Source organism: Semicossyphus pulcher, unplaced genomic scaffold (assembly GCF_022749685.1).
Source record: "Semicossyphus pulcher isolate SPU_LCO1_2020_fin unplaced genomic scaffold, fSemPul1.0.p SCAF_6, whole genome shotgun sequence".
In the NCBI taxonomy this organism is placed as follows: Eukaryota; Metazoa; Chordata; class Actinopteri; order Labriformes; family Labridae; genus Semicossyphus; species Semicossyphus pulcher.
Window position 1 is genome coordinate 29,606,909 of NW_027211737.1, and position 25,751 is coordinate 29,632,659.

The 25,751-nt window shown below is 41.8% G+C and overlaps 1 protein-coding gene across 1 annotated transcript; it reads left to right on the top strand.

The window, feature by feature from the left end:
• Positions 1-599: 599 nt before the first annotated feature.
• Positions 600-19,702, top strand: LOC138610455 (tetraspanin-15). Its single transcript, XM_069683217.1, has 8 exons — positions 600-860; positions 7,055-7,240; positions 8,482-8,556; positions 8,699-8,794; positions 9,749-9,865; positions 13,514-13,564; positions 16,362-16,478; positions 18,548-19,702. The coding sequence occupies exons 1-8, from the start codon at positions 774-776 to the stop codon at positions 18,881-18,883; spliced, it is 1,065 nt and encodes a 354-aa protein (XP_069539318.1). The 5' UTR covers positions 600-773; the 3' UTR covers positions 18,884-19,702.
• Positions 19,703-25,751: the final 6,049 nt, after the last annotated feature.

Genomic DNA, 25,751 nt, shown 5'->3' on the forward strand with positions numbered 1-25,751 from the left:
GGAAGTACTACGACAATGGTTCACTTTTTAACTGGGCAACATCGTTTGGTCATTTATGCTGAACGTTCTAACTTGCTCTGGAGCAGAGATCTACACAACAAAGCAGGTGTTGCTGGTTGTGAAGAAGTTCATGTTTAACCTTGTGTTTCTAGTATTTTGTTGGTGGTCCATGTTAATTAGCCCATGGCTCACCAATTTGATGACCCCTGTAGGGTGACTGCTTAGCATGGTCCTTTTTGTTTGGCTTTGTGAAGCCAGATAAGGAAAATATAAGCTTAAAAGAAAGGTTGAACTCGCATTGTAGTACAAGCCACTGTTTCACAGCAACATGGACTGATCCAACTCATATTATATATTATAATATAAACAAAATTAAAATAGTGGCTGTTTTCTAACGTGTCTATTGTGGAGTTTTTCATATTTTAAAAACCATGACACTGAAATGTAATTGTAACAAGTATTAATGTTTAATCTAAAAACAAAAAAATCTGAGTCGAATTAAACTTGAGGTTGTGTGCACTGCCCCTTTAAGGATGTAGTCAAAACAAAGCGTGGACTCGCCGCACGGAAGTGGTTTTGTTTCGGTGGCTACCCACAATAGTATGAGAGAAATGAGGGCTGCTACACATTTAAAATTCAGTTAGCTCCCTTTCAGTAGTTTTGTATTTTTGACTACAGTATTTTATTGTTTATTTATAATATATTCATAACGGCTGAACTTCACCAAACATAGCTAGCTTTCTTGTTATATAGCTATAGTCATACAAGCAGCCATGCCGTCCTACTCTGATTTGAGGAAAACCAACCACTTCTACTACTTCATCAAATTTACGTTAAATATCTACTCAATGCTCTTCTCGGTAAGTTTCTGGTCGATTCTTTTTATACATTCTATGTGCCATAGTTAGTTTATTTGAGCTGCAACAGTGTCTGCTAATGGTTATGGACGCTAACCAACCAATAGCATCAGTGAGTCATCTTCACTAACTTCATTTGAAACAATTGCGTTTAAATGTATCAACTTGTACAACCATATACGCCCGTTGTAGAATCTAAATAAAGGTATATTGCGAAACCATATGGTCTACTGCTGTTTTCGGCTTAAACCCCAAACAACGATAACGACTCTTTTCTTTACAATTTTTATTTTAAAACAAGATTCGCATCTTACTCTCGACAACTACCATCTAAAGCGAGAAACTGAATGTATTTGAGATTTAATTGAAGATAATTACGTGTGTTGGAAAGAACGCACATAATATTTACATTAAGACTGAAACGCTCAGAAAATATTTCAAAGATTATGATTTTCACTATGTGTATTTGTTGTTCAGTAATGCAATTTATGTTGCAAAGAAGTTGCCATGTTTTCTAATGGGATTTGGTGTAGATCTCTGCATACAAGCTAGCAGGTGAATGGTTAGCGTACGATAGACATTACCACTTAAGACATCATACAGCATCTGAAATTTCAACAAATGTATATACAATTTCCGTTGGCAAATCTAATACAATAATACAACACTTTGCTGATATATTTGTGTTTACATTTTGTATTGAAGAAAATGCATAGCGATCACAGGCTCGCCAACACCACGGTGGTGCAGGGCGTTGGATCCAGTTAAAGGGGCGATAGTGTGGGTACATTTTTAGGCCGACAGAAAATAGGAGCATTTGAAAGGCGCTTTTGTTCAACCAGTTAAGGTTCATGATATGATATGATTAAGAATGAACCATATGATTTCTGTGATATATGTTGATGATTTATAAAAGTATATTTGTTGCCTAGAAATAAGAAATGTTTAAGGATCTTAACGAATAAACAGGAAAGGTTTTCTTGTTAAGAGAAAAATATGATTGCACCTTATTCAGTTTTAAATTGGGTAAGTCGGCCCTGGCATGTTCCGAGCATTCTCCTTAATTTGGAAAGTAAAAAGCAAAGTCATCTCACTAACTGCTCACTCCTGCTCACAATGTTTCAACAACCAAAAGAGCGTGGTGATATGAGAATGCAATAGACTGTGGGCACTGTTTTGAATATTGTCTCCTTTAGAGCAGGTGAAGTCTTTGAACATGAAAAGTCAAATATTGTTTTCATTTTTATTTTCAAATGGTTAGAAAATAGCATTTTCATTTTGACATCAATAGAGCAAGGTGACATGTGAATGAAGATTAAATAGAGGTGCTGTTTCACGTACAGCGTTTGAATGTTGTCCAGTGTGAAGCAGGGTGAGGCTTTGAAAATGAATATAAGAGCAGCATTTGATTTCATTTTAATAATTCTTGCACAAACTGAAATTTTGGGTGCATTCCCTACATGACATTTGACATAACATTGGAATATTGTCCACTGCGAAGCAGGTTAAGGCTTTGAAAATGAAACAGCTTTTACATTTTAGTTTTAATATGGTCACAGAACACCCAGAGTATGTGCAAATGAAAATGCAAATTGCATCATTGTATTTTTGATTTAGGCTATTTTTTACTCAAATAACACATATGTTAAAAATGATAATGTAACATTTTCATTTTTAAGTTTACATGATCATTTTCTCTTTCTCAAATCTTTTTACTGGGTTTGTCATGTAGGCTTATTGTCATACCCCCTGATGAATGCAGGGCTTCCAGGTCTTATCAAACATTTTACTGCAGTTTTAATCTTTCCAAGTTTGATGTGGTTCAGGATCTCCTTCAGTCAACTCTTATGTGAGGGGGAACGGGCATGCTTCCACTTGAATAAAATGAGGCGCCTAGCTTATCGGGTAGGTGAAGGCCAGGATGTGTCACTTTGTTGCCTTAGAATTTGGTGTTGCAGTCGTGGGGACACCAAATGGGGCGGTGAGAGGTTCAAGATTAAGGTCCACATCAAACGCCGTCCCACGCCAGTAATCCACCGTGTGCAGGCAGGACCAAAACATATGAGTATGATTAGCAGGTGACTGCATCTATTGCCAGTGTCATTTGTATTAGGTCTGAACTAGGGATGAACGATATTATCGGCATGTTATCGGTATCGGCCGATATTGGCTTAAAAATGACCAACACGCCGATATCCACCGATATAATTAACCAATAAAATAATGGGCTGCTGCATACTTGATTAAATGCCCCACCTCAGCGCAATGTCCCTGGCGGGAAGAAGACCTGCGCGGCGCAGCCTGATGACGTCACGTGTGTCTACCTGCAGCATGAGAGAGTTAGAAGCCAAAATGTCCGTGGTGTGGAAGTTTTTCAAAGTGTCCGAGCTTCGGTGATGCGAGGAGGAGCCAAGGCAAAGTCTTTCAACACTACAAACTTGATTAACCATCTCAAGACCCGTCACCCCGACCGTTGTAACAAATGTGATAAGAGTATCACCATTATACTGCACGCTAATCCCAATACAGAAGAGAGTTGATGATCTCTGCAATTAGGTGTGCGGGAAAAAAATATCTGTATCGGTAATCGGCTAAATGAGTTATAAAATATCGGCATATCGGATATCGGCAAAAAATCCAATATCGTGCATCCCTAGTCTGAACGATTTTGAAAAAAATATCTGATTGCAATTATTTTGACTTATATTTCGATTTCGATTTGATTTGCAATATTAAATTGAATGATAACTTTTACATAATTCTTCTCATTTTTATTGAAAATCATATTAACATGATAATGTTCTGTTTTCTCAGAGTTATATTCTAATTTCTCTGCACTGGGCAGTTTACTCCTCTCTCATTCTTTCCGGAAACCTTTGTTTACCTTGCTAACTACCAGATGGCAAACTTGTTATCTTGTCCAATTCTTATTATTGCATATTTTTATGACTTTGTCCACCTGCTTGTGAACATATAGTGAAGTGTTATGAAGGAGAATTAAGCTGCTGGTGTGTTTTAGCCACACAGTCTGTATAAAAGCTGTGGTAGAAGATTGCGAGTACCCCGCTGCAGATTAAACAGATTCAAAAACTCTTTTATCCCTTCGTCTACGAAGCTTTTAAATGGTGGCAGATAAAAGCCAGAAAAGGCCAGAGGGACGGTGGTTTGTGTGTTTGCACTGTTGCACTTTGCACTTGATGTTGCTTATTATGTATTTATCTTCAGAGTGGCTATTTGGCACTGCATTTTTGTTTATGGCTGCAGCATGGGTGATTAGCCTAAGACAAATTCGTCACCTGTGGGACAATAAAGTTTATCTTGATCTTGATTCAGCTCCTCCCAACACCGTGTATTTCTTTAAATATACACGGCCTGGCCCAAAAAAAAAGGCCACACTCTAATATTTAATTGGACCGCCTTCAGCTTTGATTACAGCATGCATTCGCTGTGGTGTCGTTTTGATAAGCTTATGCAATGTCAACATTTATTTCCGTCCAGAGTTGCATACATTTTTCACAAAGATCTTGTATTGATGATGGGACAGTCGGGCCACTGCGTTAACATCTCCAGCACATCTTTGGGATGTGCTGGAGGCCAGTCCATGAGTGAAAATGATGTCTCATGCTCTTTCACAACTTGAGCCCGGTGAATCGCATCATTGTCATCTTGGAATATGCTCGTGCCATCAGGGAAGAAAAAAATCCACTAATAGAAAAACCTGGTTATTCAGTTGAGTTCATTTTTTGGCACATAACGTTGCTGAACCTCGACCTGACCAACTGAAGCAACCCCAGATCATAACACTGCTCCCATAGGCTTGTACAGTAAGCAGGAGGCATGATGGGTGTCAATTCATCCACCTCTCTTCTTACCCTCATGCGCCCATCACTCTGGAACAGGGTCTGGACTCATCAGACCACACGACCTTTTACCTTTGCTCCACAGTCCAATCTTTATGCTCCCTAGTAAAGTGAAACCTTTTATTCCGGTTAGCCTCACTGATGAGTGGTTTTCTTCAGGCCACACAGCTGTTTAGTCCCAATCCCTTCACTCAAGATTTTTTTCCGACCACAATTCTTCCTCGAAGATGGTTCACCACTTTCCTTACAGGTTTTAATAATGTGTAGTTTCAGCAGTCCCCTTTTCTTTGCTTGATGCAGGGCAATAGTTTGACCCTTCCACAACCACAGGATATGTCTTCTGACATGGTTGTTTAAGAAATGAGAAGATACTCACTGCATCAGTTAGGCTTAAATAACTTGTTGCCAGCTGAAACATATTCATCACTGCAGTAATTTTCCAGTGGAAGGCTCTTACCTTTTTGCTTAGTTAAATCCAGGTGGTGACTTTTTCTGACCAGGCAGTTTATTTGTTGATCACATGTGTTTTATGAGGTGTATGACAGGTTAAGACTTCTTCTTTCAGCAGATACAGTAGCGGTGTCAAACACTCATGGAGTAGGCGGTTTAGCCAAAAAACAAATCAAAGTGGTTAGTGGGGTAACAAAAAAAGGAAAACTATTGAGAACAAATGACTGCAACAATTCAGCATCTGGGAGCCATTCATAGAAAGTTCCAGGAACTAATAAGAGAGTAAGTTTAACTGATGAGTTAACTTTCACATTTCTAACCGTGTTGTTCGAGTCTGGGACTAGGGATGGGTATTAAGATTTTAACTCTTATTGATACTGCCAAACGATCCGGTACTTCAACAGTACTCTTATCGGTTCTTTTTTAATTTTTTAAGAGAAAATTACGAAAGAAATTAAGAACAGAATTAAAGGGATAGTTCAGTTTGTTTGAAGTGGGCTTGTATGAGATACTTATCAATAGTAAGTGTACGACATACAGTGGATGCTGGTCAGCATGGCCCCGGTGTTTAGAAACTGGCCGGAGTGCCAGCACGGAAACTCTGCGTTATGCTTCTGCAGATAAGGTCAATGCAGATACGGTGTTGGATCAGCTGTTTGTGTCAGCGCTTTGTGGAAGAGAGAACAAACAAAAGAAAATATAATATTATGGAAACGACAAAGTGTTGTTCACGGTGGGGACCAGAGGACATTGTATAATTGAGGTGTCTGACAAATTGACACCCTCCCAAAAATCAAGCCCGCCCCGTGACATATTTAAGCCATGCCCCCAAATACCAAGCCCTGCCCCCCATTATAGGTCTATGCCACGCCCCTCTCAAAACAGAGCCAAGCAATGCCCTGTGACAGGTATAAGCCACGCCCCTTTCACAAAAACAGAGTCAAGCCCCACCCCCGTGACAGGTATAAGCCACGCCCCTCGATTAACTGGTTACATATCAGGATGAAATACTGAGTGTGTAGCAGGGCCGCTTGATTATGGCAAAAACCATAATCACGATTATTTTTTTCAATAATTTAGATCACGATTAGGACTGCAACAGCTAATCGATTAAAATCGAGGATTAAAATAGTTGGCAACGAATTTAATCATCGATTACTTGGGTCTTTGTTATGATGCACGGCATGCGCTGTGAAAGCGTCACTGGGGGCAGCCAATGCCGCGGCTTGTGTAGCTCGTGATAAAATACAGGAAGTTACTCCGTCTCCTCCTCAGTTTGTTGTGCAGTGCTGATGATGTGTCCGCCTACAGTAGATTCGTGTCCGTTTACACGGACAAACGCACGATTACAGTTTCTAACATTCATTTAAAAACAAACGTAACGTCTGAAACTCCGTCTGTTGTCGCTGCTCTCTGCTTTGTGATGGGCCCACAGCCGGGCCACTGATAAAGCAGCGGAGGACAGTATACTGTGGTAGTAAAGCTGTTGATAAGCTAACGCCGCTGGTAAAGCTAATTTAATGCTAACTCCTGATAAAGCTAATGCCCGGCTTCTTTAAACTGTCACAGCATAGAGAGAAATGACGGAAATCACTTACCAACTGTTTCAAATGGTATCTCTGTATGAGCTTTTGTCAATGTGAAGTTGAACCTGTTTGTTTAATGATTGTTTTGCTGCTAAAACTGAAACTGATACTAGATTTGAAAAGTTTAACGGCTACATTCAGCACATTAAAGACTCCAAGAGAACAGTTACGTTTTAATTTGAGTTAAAGTTTAAACTTCATCGTCAGACAGACAATTCACTCTTCACACAAAAGTCATATTGATATATGGTTCAAAACGGTCGACCCCCTCACCCCCTTTTCTTTCTCTTTCTCTCTCCAGCTGATGGGTCTCTGTGTACTGTGTGTGGGGGTGTATGCCGAAGTGGAACGTCAGAAGAATCGAACCCTGGAGGGCCTTTTTCTGGCTCCTGCCGTGGTGCTCATCCTGCTGGGCCTGGTTATGTTCACAGTGTCGGTGGTGGGCATGGTGGGATCCCTCAGGGACAATAAGACCCTGCTCCACATGGTAGGGATGATGGAGGATGGGATGCAGCCTTGAGTGTCCTTTTCCAAGCACAGTTGTCAACTGAGTTACAAATTCAGGGAATGAAACTGTAAAGACTTGACGTGTTTAAATATATACACTCGTCGGCCACCTTATTGAGTCTGTCAACAAGGTACTTTACAACATTTAAAAAATATATTTAGGTTGTTTCTTGCAGAGGTTTTGAACTGGATTGCATTATAGTAAGAGGTGTACCACCGCCCACAAGGACCTCGATAAAAATTAGAAAAAAGGAATTTATACTTACCTAATAATTTCAACAAAAAATGAAAAGTTTTCAAGTAGAATTTATGGGCGAGATGTTGAGTTGGATCACATCGCAACGTACAGGAGCACCTCAGGAGGTGTGCATGTGTAGCATGTAATGTAAAAGTTCCACAGACATCTAAAGTGAGAATTTGAAAGTATTAATAAAACATTTAAATCATTGATCACATTTTTTCACCTCATGCAAAAGCACAGCTGTTAACAGAAAATAATATCAGATGTGATATCAACAGTGATTTTTAATGGCGGTTGCTACCCAACTATCTTAATACGCTTCAGCTAAATAAGCTGAACTGAAAAAGGGATTTAAAAGTATCAATAAAAACATGAAATCAGTGATGTCTCTGCTAGACGAAGATAAACAGTGTATTCATTTTCGTTAAATTAATCTTAAAGTTACTGCTGCTCGCTGGTGAATGTCTGCATGATGTTTCTTTATGCACAGATAATCTCTCAGCACTCGTAGCTTTACAACACTAAGCTTTTTAATCTGGCAAAGACGACAAGTGATGAACTGAAGTCAAAGAAAAGATGCAGATCGATAAACAGAAGCAAACTAAGAATGCTTCTTTATGAATTTGATAGAAAATGAACTGCAAATACAGGAAACACAGTGTGAAAACATTCATCAGGAATGAAGTTACTTACTTACTTAAAAGTATTCTGTACAAAGTTTTAGAACTTAAGAATCGTTGATTTAGTGTATGACTGGCACACTAAAATTGCAGGTGTAATGTGCTAAATTTTAGCTCGCCTCGATTTTTACAAGCTCCTAAACCTCCCGATTTAAATTTTGTTAGTCATCAAGTGAAGATCCAAGAGGGGACATTCACAGGATTTGTATTTGGTAGCAATGCAAGTCGTGGTGAATCAATTCTTTGCATCGTCTCTCACCACAAAAGCATTATGAATCTGTTCTCTTTCTCCCTCCGCAGTTTCTCTGTGTTCTCTGTGTGTTGCTGCTTCTTCAGGCAATCGCGCTCACTACGGCTCTCATATTTGAAAAGAAGGTAAGTTGTGTTACATCTTCATACATCCTGTACACTCCTGTACAGTACCCCTCAGCCACACTCAGGTCAACACTTCACTGTTCTCTCTGTCTGAGTTCTCATAACCAGCTCTTTCTCTTTCTGCCTCTCTCCATTTTACTAGACATCTGCCTTGTTTCAGAGCAGCATAAGAGAAGGAATTAAACACTACTATGATGACCTGGACTTTAAAAACATCTTGGACTATGTGCAACAAAAGGTAATGTGATGTATTATCTAAAAAAATACGGATCACCTTATCTCACATCCCGCACAACGAGGCACACAGCTCGGTGTAACTCATAGCTAGTGTCCTTAGGCAAGACACTGAGCCCCAAATTGAAATTGAACTGAACACAGCCAACGGGTATGAATGCGGTGACTGATTGACAGTTGGGCACTTGACCTAGCAGCCTCTGCCGTCAGTGTATGAATGTGTGTGTGAATGGGTGAATGTGACATGTAGTGTAAAATACTAGCAAAGCGCTATTTATGTGCTCATATCCGCTGGCTCCCAGTCGCTGCTCGCATCCAATTCAAACCCTGTCGCTCGCTTACAAAACGGCAACAAAAAACGGCTCCTGCCTACCTGAACGCCCTCATCCAGGTCTACACTCTGTCCCGCCCACTACGCTCTGCCAGTGAAAGCTGCCTGGTACTCCCATCACAGCAGGGTTGCTAACTAGACTCTTCTCCTCATTCGCCCCCCGGTGGTTAAACGAGCTACCAAACTCGACTCGGTCCGCAGAGTCCCTTTCACCTTTAAGAAGAAGCTAAAGACCCAGCTCTTTAAGAACACCTCTGGCCTTAATGATATTGATGCTACTGATGATGACGATGACAAACTGTATTGACCTTATTGGTGTTGCAGATGATGATCATTAGAAAAACAACAACAAAAATAACGCCCTGTGCACAGCCTGTCTGCTCCAGCGTCCGATCACACTTGAAGCTGTTTGTTGGCTCTTACTGACTTCGATCCCTCCTGTCTCGATCGTTGCTTGTGTTGTGTTAACTCTCAGATGTACGTCGCTTTGGACAAGTGTGCTAAATGAAATTGTAACATATTTATATATTGTTACATATTTATTACATATGTCAAAACGTGCTTCTTGCCTTGTGTCTGTCCTTGTTTCATTATTGTGATGTGTTCAAACTGTTTTTGTTCCCCCAGTTTTCGTGTTGTGGAGGGGACGAGTATAAGGACTGGGGAGTCAACCAGTACCATTTCTGCAATGGTACTGGTCCACTAGCCTGTGGGGTACCATATACCTGTTGTGTTCGCCGTAAGGTGAGTTCTGTCACAGCACATGGAACAAAACACTCAGTTCAGTTGAACCAGATTAATGCTTTACCTTACATCGATTACTGTGTGCTGTTTAACTAGCAGCAGTGCGTGCACTTTCACCCATGTTCTATAAATCATTTAAAAAGTCATCTGGGTCATCATCACTACACAAACTACACAAACTACACAAACCCACATCAGGAGATCAACAAGTCAGAAAGCACATTACTGCCCCTGATAAGTGTCTTTGTGCTCATTAGTAATAATTAACGGGCATTATCAAGACTTTAACTTGAATTTCTTATGGATACATTTAAGGGGACATTCGTCATCTGTTATTCACAGTGTAGGAAACACTCACAACAGACATTTAAACTGTCCGATTTATCATGGGAAGTCCCTGTTACCAAGGTTACCAAATGCTGCATAGTTATAGGCTGCCTGTAGACTGGATTGTCGCTTTGTTACTGATTCACAATCAGCAGATAATGTGAAAGTATTTTATCTAGGGATGCACGATATTGGATTTTTTGCCGATATCCGATATGCCGATATTTTACAACTCATTTAGCCGATTACCGATACCGATATTTTTTTCCCGCACACCTAATTGCAGAGATCATCAAATCCTTCTGTATTGGAATTAGCGTACAGTATCATGGTGATACTCTTATCACATTTGTTTCAACGGTCGGGGTGACGGGTCTTGAGATGGTTAATCAAGTTTGTAGTGTTGAAAGACTTTGCCTTGGCTCCTCCTCGCATCACCGAAGCTGAGCAGTCATTGCAAACAGCAGTTTTTCTATCTGTTTCGGACACTTTGCTGCAGGTAGACACACGTGACGTCATCACACTGCGCCGCGCAGGTCTTCTTCGCGCCGGGGACATTGTGCCGAGGTTGGGCAATCAAGTATGCAGCAGCCCATTATTTTATCGCTTAATTATATCGGCGTGTTGGCTGATATCCGATAGTTCATTTTTAAGCCAATATCGGCCGATACCGATAACGTGCCAATAATATCGTGCATCCCTAATTTTAATCAAAAGTTTGGCTTATTTTATGCTCACATCAAATTGGAGTTAGTTTGAATCCAACCAAACAGATGAGGTGTGAACCACCTCAGAAAACAACAATTTAAACGTGGGTATATTAAAACATTGTAAAAATAGAAATAACTTGTGAAATGTATTTATTTGCAAAGAAACTAAGATCATGTATAATGTAATGTAATGTAACAACATAATAACAATTATTAACATTGTCACAAACTCATTAATCACCTCTCCTCAAAGGAGCGAAGGCCGTAATCAGGCTGTCATCAGGCACCAAACAGACCGTAGATACACTCGCCCAGCCTCTAACTCTTCCTCTCTCTCTGTTTGCACCGTTCTGCCTGGTAATTAGCAATTATTGATGCTGTGCGATCCAAAAATGTGCCTGCTACAGATAGCCCGTCTTATAATTTAGGACACTGCTGGTAGAATGGATCACATCCTAATACTATCCAGTGATTAAGTGACGTTAACTGCTTCATCAAGTAAGAAGAGACACTAATTATCCAGACAAAACATATGTAATTGACTAACAGGAGTCAAGCTGTGATTGAAAGATGCCTTTGGGAGATTTCTCCTTTCCAGATGAAATGTTGGTCCACCCCCATGGCTCAATATGCCCAGTCCGGTTCAAGTTCCTGGACTCAAAGCACTGGTATTACCTCCAGAAGCAGCGGAGCTGTGACAGAATGAGTGACTGAATGAATACAGTCATAAACTTTCAATACAACATGCTTCAATCTCAATTAATGTTGCATTCGATACTATCTTAAGGACAGACGTCTGAAACAATTTAAAACAAGGTGATGAATGAAAGAAATAACACTCTATTTTTGATTGTTATACAGCAGTTACTTCCTAAAGCATAAATACACATGCCCGCACCTCAGCACAGCCCTGGGGGAAGGTGTCGGAGTTTGTTTGACTGCACACAGAGAGTAGAAGGCAGCAGTTTCCAGGCAGAGGGCAGGGTCTCTGCTACGGTGGCCCTGAAGTGCAAATCACAACGGCAAAACAGAAAACACAACTACATTAACCAAACGAGGGTACCTACCTTTTCCGGTTTGGTTAATGCCGTTGTGTGTTCTGATTTGCCGTTGTGTTTTCTGTTTTGCGGTTGTGATTTGCACTTCAGGGCCACCGTACTCTGCAGATACAGACACTAACACACAGTTGTAGTGGTTGATCAGCGATAGTTTGGCACTCAGGCTTAAGTCTAAGCCTTTCAGGAAAAACCTACTTATTTATTTGTTATTAACATCATTACAAATGTTCTGGTATGAGGTTAGAGGCATCCTCTGTTCAAGCATGGTGTGCAGGTATGCAATTTAAAAAAGCAAGACTAGGTCAGTAGGTGGCTGACAGCATCAGGTCAATGTGCGCTTTCGTGGGCAGCAGTGGAAGGGTGGGCGTGTGCGTGACGGCTGCGGGACGTGTTCATTTTAAATGCATGAAAACAGATGAGTCTTCACACTGCTGGCGTGACACGATCTTGTCCCGCGCGACTTACGCGCCGAAAATGTAGAGAATAGGAGGCTTGCCTATTTTTACCGTGACCCACATGCGGTTCTTGGCCAAACTGTCAAACTGAAACTGACACCAATATTAACATCTCTTCCTGTAGTAAAAGTCACAGGCATGGAGAGTAAAGTTCCTGGCGTTGTTATTTTTGGTTTTTTTACTTTATTTGTAACTTTTCCAGGAAGTTATTTGATCGATGAAGTCACTAACAGGCTCCTTATTGCGGTTCCTGCTTAATTTCCTTTGAAATATAAACGTAGTCATAAGTCTCCCACAGGCCATAAGTGTGTATGTTAGTAAATAAATCCAATACATCATGTTACAGGCGTAACTTGGGTGCGATCTGTCCCTCTCTGCTGCTTGCTTGCTCTCCGTGTCTCCGTCTCGGCTCATACGGTTGTTTTTCGCTGCGTGTTAATTAAGGTCCCGTTTCTAATGTAATGTCGTTTCATGTTGAGACCAACCCACGGAAACATTTAAAACAAAGACCCGAAACTACCCCTGGATATGCGCGCTGCGGACGTACTGTAGGTGAGGGACAGCGGACGAACAGCCGAGGAGCAGCCCCGCCTACTCCCCCGAACAAAGTATCCAGAGTTGTATAGACAGAGAGTCGCGTCAGTGGAGGTCCAATATGCTCCGTGATCCGCCATTGCGATGTCGCAACTCTCTCTCTGTATGGCTCTGAAGGTACCGTCACTTACTCCCCGCGGTCAGCCAAAAATAATAGTGAAACTGTCTCTTATACATGTTAAATATGGATATCTTCAATTCTAGTATCATGACAACCCTAGAGTCAACCATCACTGCCACAGAGACGTACACTCCATGAATGAGGAGGGGATTAGAAAACCTTAAGATCAGGTTCTGCTGTTATCAGTTCCTGTCTGTCGGGGCTGCAGCCATATTGCAAACACTAAAGTACACACTCCTGCTGGCAGCGGATTGGACCAGCCCCTCTCCGAGGAGAATAACAATCAATACTGTATTTTTCCCCACGGTGTGTTGTCTCTTGTTACCTTAACTTACCCTTAACGTTTAAATGTTGTCTCTGACTCTCTCACTCTTCTTTAACAGGTAGGAGAGGTCATCAACACTCTCTGTGGGTACAATACTCTGAGTCAGCAGGTAAGAGAAGCAGCTAAGACTTTATTTTGTTCACCTGACTCTTAACACAGCATGTGTGTCTCACACAGTTACTCACACGATACATTTCTCAGACCAATGTAGAGAACCATATTGTTGTTCTTGTGCTTTCACAACACACGTTACATTTCTACTTCTTCTTTAATCAGATTGGAAAGGCAATAATGATAAAAAAATTCAGAAAATTACAGATATCAATAGATCAATAATAAAAATAATAATTATCGCAGCCCTACAACATCCATCAAGTCTATCATAGTGGTAATCTTTTTTTTTTTTCTGCAGGACAAATTCTCTACAACTTTACTTAAGAAACCCCTGAATAAAAACAAACCCCTTTAAAATACAAATTACTTTTATATACATTATTTCGTGGTAGTCAGATAAAGATAGGAAAGTCAACGGAGCCCAAATATTCTTGCCTTGCACAAAGACATTTTGTAACATCGTAGGAACAGGAATTCACTTTCCATATCGGCCCAAATATCGGACATCATTAGCTGCTTTCAGTCCAAAGTGTAAAACAAAAACATGAACTCCTTCCATTAAGCAGAACATTAATCCCACACTGTGCAGCTTGTCTACCAGTCAAATCCTCATGCAGTCTCCTACCAGGCTCTTTGTGGTTTTCATAATTATTTTCTTTGGCAGCTTTAAGACTGTACGAGCTCCTCTGTCACAACATCAACTCCTTTACTCGTTCACTCATCAGGAGATTATTAAAACTCCCCAATAAACCACTTCAAAGAAACTCACTCGCCTAGCTTTGCAACACTTTCTGCAGAAGCCAATATTTCACTGGTACACGCTCCATTAAAATAAGGAATAGATTATTTTGTTTATTAGAATTCATCAACAACAAAGTATGGTCCCCACTTTTTTAACAGGAATTTGTTGACTGCGTGTTGTGTTGTGTTGTTTTAAAAAATTAGACATGACGACTGTAAATGTGAAATGTTTTTAGGGGTAATATTATTAATGTTTTAATACTTTAACTTTGACTACATATAAGTAATAATGTCAGACACGGTGTCCATTACCAGGAATTTATGGACAATGTTGTAATGCAAGCTGTTGTGCAGTAAGTTCAGAGGGACAGTGTGCTCCGTGCAGTTTGTGTGTTACAGATGCCACCCTGTGGTGTTCAGGGGATGAGGCACTGAAGGACCGCTTGGTGTTATAAACGACCAACGTTTTGCCCTCCTCACTTCAGTTTCTCTTTTCACAGCTGCATGTCATCAAAGTTGTCATATTCTTTAGATAGGCTAAAAGCAGTGGTTAAAAGTCCCTCCATGTTATCACTTGATGTCTGTATAAACCAGTTGCAAAAAACTGTAGACGGAGGCAAGAGTGCATCAGTGTTGCCGTGGTTACTCATAGCTGATACGTAGCTAGCATATTAATGTAGAATAGTGAACATAAAGGTTCACTGGAACTTCACAGATGTCTCAGGAATTGATTAAGTAGTTATCCAGCTCATGATGGTAAAGTGTTATAATGAGTTTTATCTCGTGTTTGCTGGCCAAAGTTAATTTTCACAAGTTTACCAAATTATTTTACTCTTGTTTCTGACCAAGGACCGGATCTATTCTTCTCAGAAGCTTAGATCAAGTTTTTTTTTTTTTAATGACTAAAAGCACCAGGAGCCGAGTGCACCAGCTGGGCGTAAAGAATAAGGTCTCTTCTCTTGACGCCTGATTGGTGAATGTGAATTCGAACCAAGAAGTCGGCCGTAGCTGAGTGCACCACGCCTAACTGACAACAGTCATAGCTGCGTCTGGTCTTATGACGCACGTCCACGTGAACACAAAGCGGTGACAGTTGCCAGGCAACACACCTCTCCACTCTACATCTACATAAGGTATGGATAACACGAACCGAAAGAAAAGAAGAATACATTTTACGGATAGCGAAAAGGGAAACTCATAGAGTTAAAATGTTCTCACAGCAAAACTGAAGAACACGAACCCAAAAAATACCAAAGCTATCCATAAGGAAAATGATCACCGCTGCGTTGTCCGATGTATATTTATCGTATCTCCCGAGGTGTTTGGAAAGGCCCTGTTGGCATAAAATCTGAGCCCGATCAGCACTGACATGGCCGGGACAACACTTTGTTTCTGACACATGCCATCGTTGAGGGGAGAGCTTTTTAATTAATTCAAGCAGGGCCCGTCTGCCAAAACCTTTTGATCAGCTCGCTGTTTGAGTAGATTTGCAGTGGTTTGCTCTGATCGTGGATGACTCTCTCGTTTTAATTACCTTTCATTAATCCTGTAAACGAAACTGTTGTGTTTTCTTTAGAGCTTTGTCACCGTTACTTTTACTCTTTGTTATACCCTCGATTTAAGTCCGGCTTTCTAAACTCACGCCTGCTCCATCCCAGGCGTAAAAGATGCACCCGGGTGCAACACAAACAGGGCGAAAGTTTAATTGAACTGGTGCACAGGACATGACTTAAAGTCTGCTGTAACTTTCAGCTTTAGGTCGGACGTAGCGTTACAACCAGGCGTACACCCGGCTGGTGCACTCAGCGTTCTATATTTTTATAGTCACATTGTTTTTGTTATGTTTTGTTAAATAGTGGAAGATCATAGCGAAACAGATGGTGATTTTAATTGGCTCACTTGGCCCAGCATGTAAAGCATCCAAACGGTGAACAGATGAGACTGAAAAACCTTTGACTGTGTGTGCCGTTTAATTCTGCAGCAGCGGCTGTTCGGTTTAACGTAAAAATGAAGCCCTTATTTATGTTGTTCTCCTCTGGTCTCTGTCTCAGCGTGAAACCCTGCATGAGCTGATCCATGTGCGAGGCTGCATCCACGCAGTTAACCTCTGGATGAGCGACAACATTGGAATAACCATTGCATTCTGCTGCGCCATCGGGCTGCCCCAGGTAGTTTCAAACTCACAGCACCCCCTCTCCATGATGTATACATGTATGTAATCATAATATAATGTGGAATGGAACCTCACCCTGAAGGGGTTCCTCTGAGATAACAACCTGCTCATACATCATCCCCATTATTAAACAGCTTTTCATTTACAAAATCAATTATGTATATAGCTTATATCACTCACATTAAAATGAGCTAAGCTAGCTGTTTGTTACTCCCATCAAATGGAAACATTTCCACTGATGGTGAAGTAAGACCGGCTGAACCGGACCGCAGGAAGCAGCTCAGCACCTGATGGAGGTTTTCTGTCTTGTGACCGTCCGTCTGTTGACACATTCTTTTCCATTCACCGTCTTTAAACACTGCCGTGTCCCGTCCCGTGTTTAATGTTTACGTCATGTTCACCATCTTGAGTTTTGTCGGCCTCTCTCTCTCTCTCTGTCTCTCTCTCTCTCTCTCTATCTCTCTCTCTCTCTCTCTCTCTGTCTCTCTCCTAAGCTTACAGTTTTTGCATCGTTTTGTCCCTTGTCTTTTTTTTTCCTTTTTTGAACAAGCCAACATCAAATTGTGTGATTAGAGCCGCATCCATAGCAATGGTCTGTTATTCATAGCAATGATCTGTTATTGAGAAATAGCAGACCTCAGAATGATGTAATGAACTGATCTGAATCAAGTCTTTAACACAGCAGTGTAATAACAATAATTACCTTCTAAAACCACTGCGTAAAGACCATTTGTTCTTTATAATTCCATGTTCCAGAACAAATTGTAGCTCTTCCAAGATGTCAAATTAAAAATAATCACCTAGTCCTTCTATAAATACTGCCCTCAAATCACTGTTTAGTGCGAGGTTATTTTTTTTGCAGTCCTAATCTTTTTTTTTTTTTTTAGATTTTTTTTTTTAGATTTTGCCTTTATTATAGGAAAGCTGAAGAGAGACAGGAAATGTGGGGAGTAGACCGGGAGTCGAACCTGCGATCAGTGCCTCGTGGACTGTAGCCTCTAGACGTGGGGCGCCTGCTCTACCACCTGAGCTACACCAGCGCCCCCTACAGACCTAATCTTATATTGGTTTACACACGTGATTGGAGTCGCTTTCGTTCCTCGTTCCTACTAAATAAGATTTTTTAAACAAATGGCAGCATAACAGTCGGGACACTGGATCACTGTTGGCAATGTTAAAAGTTAAATCAAAGTGTTTTCTAGATCAGGTTATTTGTCAGTGCAGCGTCTGATGTTATTCTGTTGGCTGCAAGTCAAGATGCTAGGGCACTGCTTGACAGTAGTACAGACGTCCAGCTGAGTATGAAGGATGTAAATTAATTAAAGCCACAGGCTGCGTTTCCAGTTTTGTCCTCATTGTAATGGCAACCTTCCAAACAGCATTGTAAAACAGCACAGATCAGCATTTCATTCTGTGATCTGACGTGGCTCGCACACTTGGAGTTAACTTTTCATTATACTTTGTGAAGTACACAAGCTTGTACCTTCTGCCTTTTATTAAAGAAACAGGTATCGTATCTAGTTCAGTTGTCAACTTGTGAGGCAACAAACGGTTTCTGTGTGAGCATTATTTATCATTTTTCTTTCACATGTGGAATTAATTACCATAAAATTTGGTGTATAAGACGCACTTTAAGAATTTTAAAAAGTGGGCTGCGTCCTGTATATCAGTATGAAATGCAGAGAGAGGTAATTTCTTGTTATTGGTATTTTTATCCAGACTGTGGCGCTATAATCTAGCTAAAGCTTCGTCACAGTCATGTGCCGTCATGATCGCCAGTGCGACCGTAGGCTGAGCTCAACTACTGCACCGGTAGCTAGCGGGATTGTACATGAGGCTCATGAATGTCCTTTTTTTTCACAACCCTTCACACATTTGTATTCCCTTTCTTTACACCATCCATTTGTTCCATATTTAATCACATTTTTTAAACTCTAAACACAATGAGCACATCTGTCTGCGGTGAACCACACCATTCACATCATGTATTATTACTGAATTTAACATAAAGAAGGGATAACCTCTTCTAAGTGTTTGTAATGAAGGTCCTCTGCCTACTTGCAGCTGCTGGGCATCATCCTGAGTTGCGTCTTCTGGAATCTACTGGTGGATATGAGCGAGTCGGCCGACATGGTGGACTTCAAGCTGAAGAAGTCCGGGGTCGAATACAGCGAGCTCGACCTGGCCGGGGCCGGCTGGTGCATGTGTCTGCCGAGGGATGGCGGCTACCTGCCGGTCCCTGCCGCCGAGCCCGAGCTCGACCCCATTGACGTTCACCTAGAGAAGCTGAAAAAGCAGCCGCCTCGCACCCACGCTCAGCTCAGAGAAATGCAGCAGTCTCGATCGGCCACTGGGCTGGACGAGGTGGACGTTGGCCGAAAGCTGAAAAGGGAACACTGAGCGTCTTCTTGCCCTTTTTTTGCCTTTGGGTTTTTGCCTCTTTCTTTTTTTAAATCATTGTAATCAATTGTTGAGTTTTGGTGCGTTATTTTATGATTGCTCGTGTCAGTCATTTGATCAAGAGAAATTTGACTAAAGACAAAAAATACTTTGGCACTTGTTGATTCGTATGTTTACAGCATTTATTGAAGGAACAATGTTTATTTTAAAATCTTCTTTTCTTGTGATGGTTGATATTGAAAGGTTGATGGCATTATATCACATTTTATTTATTTTTGTTGAGCCTTTGAAACTGAGATATGTCTCATGTGCTAAAGCTTACCTCAGGCTGTTTTGAAAACAGCCCAGTAGTCAGAGCACAGTACTATGTGGTGTATAAACTAATGGTAGCTGGAAAGATGTTTAAAGTGTCAGAGAAATAGGATTAGCCAAGTATGTCTTGAGTGTAGCACATGCGTCGGATGTATACAGTTTGTGTATTATTTCCTTTTGTTATGATTTTTAAGGTTTTGTGCAATCGGTGTACACTGTAAGACTGATAGTTGTGGAATAACCTGGGATGCATGTTTTGTACTGCATATAAAAAAAAAATACAAAAACACTAAGTTTACATGTTAGGCTCTCATCAGAGGGGCTTCAGTCTATTCCATTTTTAAACTAAACTTTTTATTCCATCTTTAATGTGACGAGTGAGGGGATTATCCAAACTACAAACCCAGTGAAACGCTACTTAAAAATGGTTTTCGTTGAGCTTCCCCCGAGCTGCTGCCTTGTATCAGCACTACTATTCTTGTCAATAAAGCTGATTTTGTCTACTGATTTTTGTGCTGAGTTGCTGCTATACATCTGAACATGGCTTCCATCGGTTTCAAATCTGAACTGAAACATTTTTCTCGCCTCCTCGGTGGATTTTTCTTGTTGTTTCTTGCTAGCTTAACTTAAGGTGCCCTGTGTCGTTTCCTTGTAAATAAACTATTATCTTTGCAATCGCTGTCACTCACAAAATGTTATTGCTTGTATCCTTAACTTGCTTGCTAGTTTCTTCTTCTCTGCACATGTGTATATCAGAGTAATGCGGTCTGTACTGTGGCCACATTCTTGTAATCTTAAATCCATAGTACGCAGATGTGTAACGTATCCAATATGTTCTAGCACAGGTCGCACAAAGACATTATTGTGCTGCTGTTTAAGGCAGCCCCCGCTTCACACTTGACCTTTGTGTAGGACATGTGCAAAAGAGAAAGCTTGCTCCCACACGGTGGACGAATATGAGAAGGAATCGCTGTCGCCGTGTTTAAGTAAACAAATGTGCTCTGTGAATTTGATCATTCTGTACGAAATAGTTTGAATTACTTTTTCAAAGTAGCTCAACCAAACCAAACAAGCTCTGCTGTACTTCCTTCTTCTTCCAGTGTGAAGTAATGGTTCCAACAATGCGTCTGTTTTTTGCAGTGGCGGACACAGAAGTCGGTTGTGTCCAAAAAGTAAACAGGCGCTAGATACACTCGAGCATTAACGTGTGATTCAAAAACTGTGCTGAAAATGTCTGAACCGAATGCACGTTCTGGTGTTGGCTGACAGGTACTGAATCTCGCCCTTTTTTTAATACATAGTTAAAAAGAGCAGAAATGAAATGAATGCATTAAATATTTGATATTAAACTATGGTCCATTTTTAACAAAAACAACGGCCACAAAGCTGCTTGATGGGCTCGTAAACTCGGCCCAGTTTGAATGTGTTGACAAAATGCATCCTACATATTTGCACAACCAATCCCCTCTTGAGTTAAATAGTCTGGGCATTACTTTGGATGGCCTGTGTGCAGGAACTGCAGCCATGGAAGCCAAACAGCCTGCAGAAACCTGCAGATCTGATCCAACCGTGGAATGAACCGTAAAAATTTGTTTGTTGCAGAAAGATGAATGATACTGAGAAGAAATATTCCAGCACATAGATACCTGTTCGACTCTGTAAAAATGATCAAGACAGAACAAGTTTATTATTAAAGTCGAGCTGAAATGGAATTTCGAGAGTATCTAGCTTCCGTATTTCCGAGTGAAACAGGACGTGCAGGCGGGACATATCATTAGAGGGATTTGATTTGATGGTTGAGAAGTGGGCGTAGACAGACGTTCTCCACAGCGCAGTAGCTAGCTAACTGACCGAGCGTTCTTGCTGCTCTGCAGCTAAATGTTGCTGATTGATTGGTTGAAATGGTTTGGTGCTAACTTACGTAAGCACGCGTGAAATTTAGTTTTACCGGAAGAAAAAATGATCGGATTTACGAAGAATACGAAGAAATGGATTTTCTGTATTTTTTTTGGCCTATATTGTCAAATAGATGCACAATATTACCGGGGATGTGATCTAAAAGGATTAAAATGACATTTTTCATTTCACCTCGACTTTAAGTTGTAGATGATTTCTCTTTGGACTTCCTTGACTCATTTGGTCCTGGTTCTATTTCTGACCCTTGGTTTGCTTTTATTTTTCTCTTTCAGTGTTTATTTGTGTTGCTGTTGCTTCTTGCTTGTTTGCAGACATGGGAGTGATGTCAGTCTTCTCATTTAATTGCCAGCAGCAGCGTAAAAGTCTTAATTCCAAAATGTCCAAGAAACTTTCTCAGGAGATGATTTGTCAGATATTCAACAGTGATAAAATGTCTCTCCTGGTTTCAGCACTGTTCTTTCCTAGTTTAAAATAAGGCTAAAGTAAAATAATCAATGGAGAAACAAACATGAAGATCTTTCTTAGGGCTGAATTTTCATTGTATCTCCAATTGGTTGCAAGAACTTGTAATATTTGTCTCTTTCGGGGAATGTACCTTCTACAGAGAAATGTCCCACATTATCTTATTTGAAGTTAAAATGCCTGCGTCTGTTTATAGCATCATTATAGCATGCACAGAGGAATGCATTGCGTCACTTGACTAAATTAACAATCAACACTTGAGATACACATATGGCTGAACGAATGCTCGAAGATGTCTCTCGTCCTGACTCGTCACCTCATTCATTTCTCACCTCTCTTACTCCTTCATCACGATGATCAAGAGGCAACGGGTGGAATAATTGTGGCGAGGAGATGAATTGCGTCAGCAAACAAAAAAGACACTCAGTGGCCTGAGTGCAGGATGTGCGCACATCCAAACAAGCTGTGATTATGATAATGTGGACATGGATGTTGTTTTGTTGATCAGCAGGGGGGATACAGACGCAGACGCGCACTCTGTCACAGTTTGTGCACCGTTATCTCTCAGCGAACGAGGCCTGGATATTTGGAGGCTTAGCATCAATATTACATGTTGCAAAGAACGCATGTATTGAGCCCAGATAATAACATAAAATTGCCAGCATTCTTGGAAAATTGCAGATTTTACACTTAACAGACACTGCACAGCCTCGCAGCAGGGCCGGCTCGAGCCATTTTGGTGTCCTAGGCAAGTGTAGGATAAATAACCACGAGTTTATTTTAATACTGAAAAGGTTTTTCCTCGTTCATAGACACAAAACTCATTTTCAGATGGAGTTTATGCATTGTGGTGCTGCACCTCTCATCAGCTGTTTGTGCTGTCTCTGTCCTTTCTCTGTCTCTATCACACACTGCTGTTTCTCCTTCCCTCCCTTTCTCTATGCTGTCTGTCTGTCTGCTGCCCGCCGACAGAGCTGCTGAAGGATGGCATCTTCATCATCCTCCTTATTCTCATCACCGAGGAGATCTAGGTTTACCTCATCCTCATCTCCGTCTCCTCCACGTCCTTTAAGTCAAGGAGCTGACTGACCAGCAGGGGAAACTCCGTCTCAGGGTCCTCCACTCTATTTCCCCGGTCAGTGTGAGCCATAGCCAGCTTTTCTCTGAGCTTCGCAGCGGTGTCCGAGAGGCAAGGGTTGGCTTCCCTCAAGCGGTGCTCCAGGATCCTCACCGGCATGGCACAGCAGGGCTCACAGGACTCAGAGTCCGCGAGTGAAGACTGGGCATGGTCTCTCCTATCTCTCCAAGATAGGGAAACCACACATGCCCGGGCAAGGGCGGGACTCAGCGTCCTTAGCCTTGCCACCGCCAACATTCCCCTAAGAGGATGTGGTAGAAGCCATAACCGATGACTAGCTTAACAATAACCCTGACGGTTAGCAGTTGGAACAAAAACACGACACAAAGCTCACCACGACGTGTCCACTCGGCCATTCGCGATCTCATTCTTTCTGTCACTACCCAAAGCTTGTGACCATAGGTGAGGGTTGGAACGTAGATCGAGTGGTAAACAGAAAGCTTTGTCTTCAGGCTCAGCTCCCTCTTCACCACGACGGTCCGGTACAACGCCTGCATTACTGCAGGTCACTCATGAACAAGAACCCGAGATACTTAAACTCCTTCGCTTGAGGCAGAGACTCACTCCCAACCCGGAGGGGGCAATCCACCATTTTCCGGCAGAGAACCACGGCCTCAGACTTGGAGGTGCTGACTCTCCTCCCAACCACGTCACACTGGGCTGCATACCGGCCCCATGCCTGCTGGAGGTCCCAGCTTGATGAAGCCAACAGGACAACATCATTTGTGTTTTTGCTTTTTTGACGTTACTATTTGTCAGATTCCTTTGTCTTTTTTTGCAGCCACGCTCTGTGGACGCTGTATCATGATGCGTTTTCCCCTTAGTGCAGCGTGACACCGTGTGGCCTTCAGTCAGCTCACTGGTGAAAAAGATCAATACTGATGATGCTTTCGATGTGGTGGAAGTCTCATTTCAATCCCTAACACGCTCAGACACAGTTCATGTAGATACTTTTTTCTTTCTTGCAGTCTTGGGGCTTGTAAACATCTTAACAAGAAGTATTCTGCAAATGATCGTTATCTTGGACTCATTCTAAAATGACATATTCAGTGGTGTAGTGGTCCCTGGAGAAGTGGGTATACTCTTATTTCATGCAATGTTTTTGAGCAGCCCATTCAGCAAAGGACAGACGCCCTGTTTTATAAACAGTGACTTGTAAGACTACTCTATTAAGTTTACCCAAATATGGGCCAGTAGTATTTGCACATTGTCTCATAATTTCTGCTGCTTGACCTCAGGGAATAAGGATTATGAAATTATGAAATTACTGACCCAATACTGCCCCACAGACAAGTGAGAGATGTCTACAGAAAAACAACGAATGTGATTGACTAAATGTAACAAGGTAAACAATGACCACAGACTATTCAAATGTGGAAAGTCACCCCAGTAATCTTGATTTTTAAGCTTCAGGAATAAAAAAGCGCCCACCCACCGTAGCTGACGTCTTCATCAGCCGTTGTACCCGCATCTTTAGCTGTGGGTGAAGAGGCGGCAGGGGGGTGGGGGACGGACCGAGCGCGCTCCCAGAGTCTGGGCTAACGGAGCTGCTAGCGTCGCTAAGATTAGCTGAGCTGCTGGCTGGCGTAGATTCGCGAGGACATTTGCAATTGAGAAAGGAAATTTTTGTCTGAATAGCTGGCTTCATCTTACCCGGCTGTTCATAAATGTTACATCGCGTATTCTAACGGCGAATAGTTTAAAAGTGAACTCACAAAATTACCGTTAGGCAATAATTCTTTTATCACCCGTAGGACCGGTATCACCCGTCCTACTCTGCCTCTGATTGGCTCATCAGTCCTGCATAAGGGCCCGATCAGACAGAGCACGTTTTGCAGGCTGTGAAACGCGAGGCGCACCGCACTGCCTTTTTTGTGGAAGTAAACACCCGATCAGACAGAGCGCGTTTTAGCAGAGCGGCTTCTTTTTCCAACTGTTGTTAAGGCAACCACCGATTCATTAGCTGTCATCGACCTACCGTTATATTGTAAACTGACAGAAGGCCCGCCTCTGCTTTCATCCGATTGGACAATGAGAAAAAACGCCCATGACGTCAGGCGCTTTTCTGCTTTGAATTTAAGTTTTCTCAACTCGAGGCACTCGGAGCGTTTCCTCAAAAATGCGAGGCGCACAGAGCGGAAAAACGAGAGTTGCTCTGCAAAGCAAAAGCAGCGCGCAAAAAGCCTCTTATTGAAAACAGTGACAAAAAAGCCGCCAGCTGCTAAAACACGTTCTGTCTGATCGGGCCCTGATGAGTACTGGCCAATGAGAGGCAGCGTAGGGCGGGTCATGCATGCCACCATCCTATGAAAGATTGGGCAATTTGGCTTGCATACATGAATGTTGCGCATCAGAGGGGATTGAGAAGTGGGTATACGCTGTATACCCGCGTATACCCTGCACTACACCACTGGACATATCCTGTGATCATTATGAACAGCACCCATCTGACTTTGTGTCTCCCAGTAGAGATACAGTGCAATTATGCATTATCCTCCATCCTCAATAAAACACTACTTAACACACTGTTACCCTTACCCAGTAAATACCGAGGAATGTCATCATGTGCTTTTTGACAATATAGAATACCAATAGTGATGTTATGCAGCCGCACCTCTTTCCACCTCAAAATCAATTTTAACCCATCGTGTGTCACTAGCAGCTTCCTCAAACAGTCTTTCCACAGTGCCATATATTGATCTGCTGCCGCAGTATATTGACAGATTTCCTATCGGTTGTCGGTGTCCGCCATATTCTGTAACAACTTCCTGCCTTAAGCTGCCGAGTCCTAGTTTGCACCAGTCATAAGAGAGAGAGGCAGAGCGCGAGTCAGTCAGACAGACAGACAGAGACCAACAGGAAGGAGCTTTACTCTGTGCTGAGTGTGTGGGAGCTCCACTGGCATGTTTTCATTGATGCAACCCTATGAGCAGCAAAGGCATATTCTGCTTTCACTCACTGTAGCCGACAACTAATACAGGTAAGATGTACTTTGTTTTTTTTCTGTTTTTTGGTTCTCCTCTCTCTGCACTCGTGGCA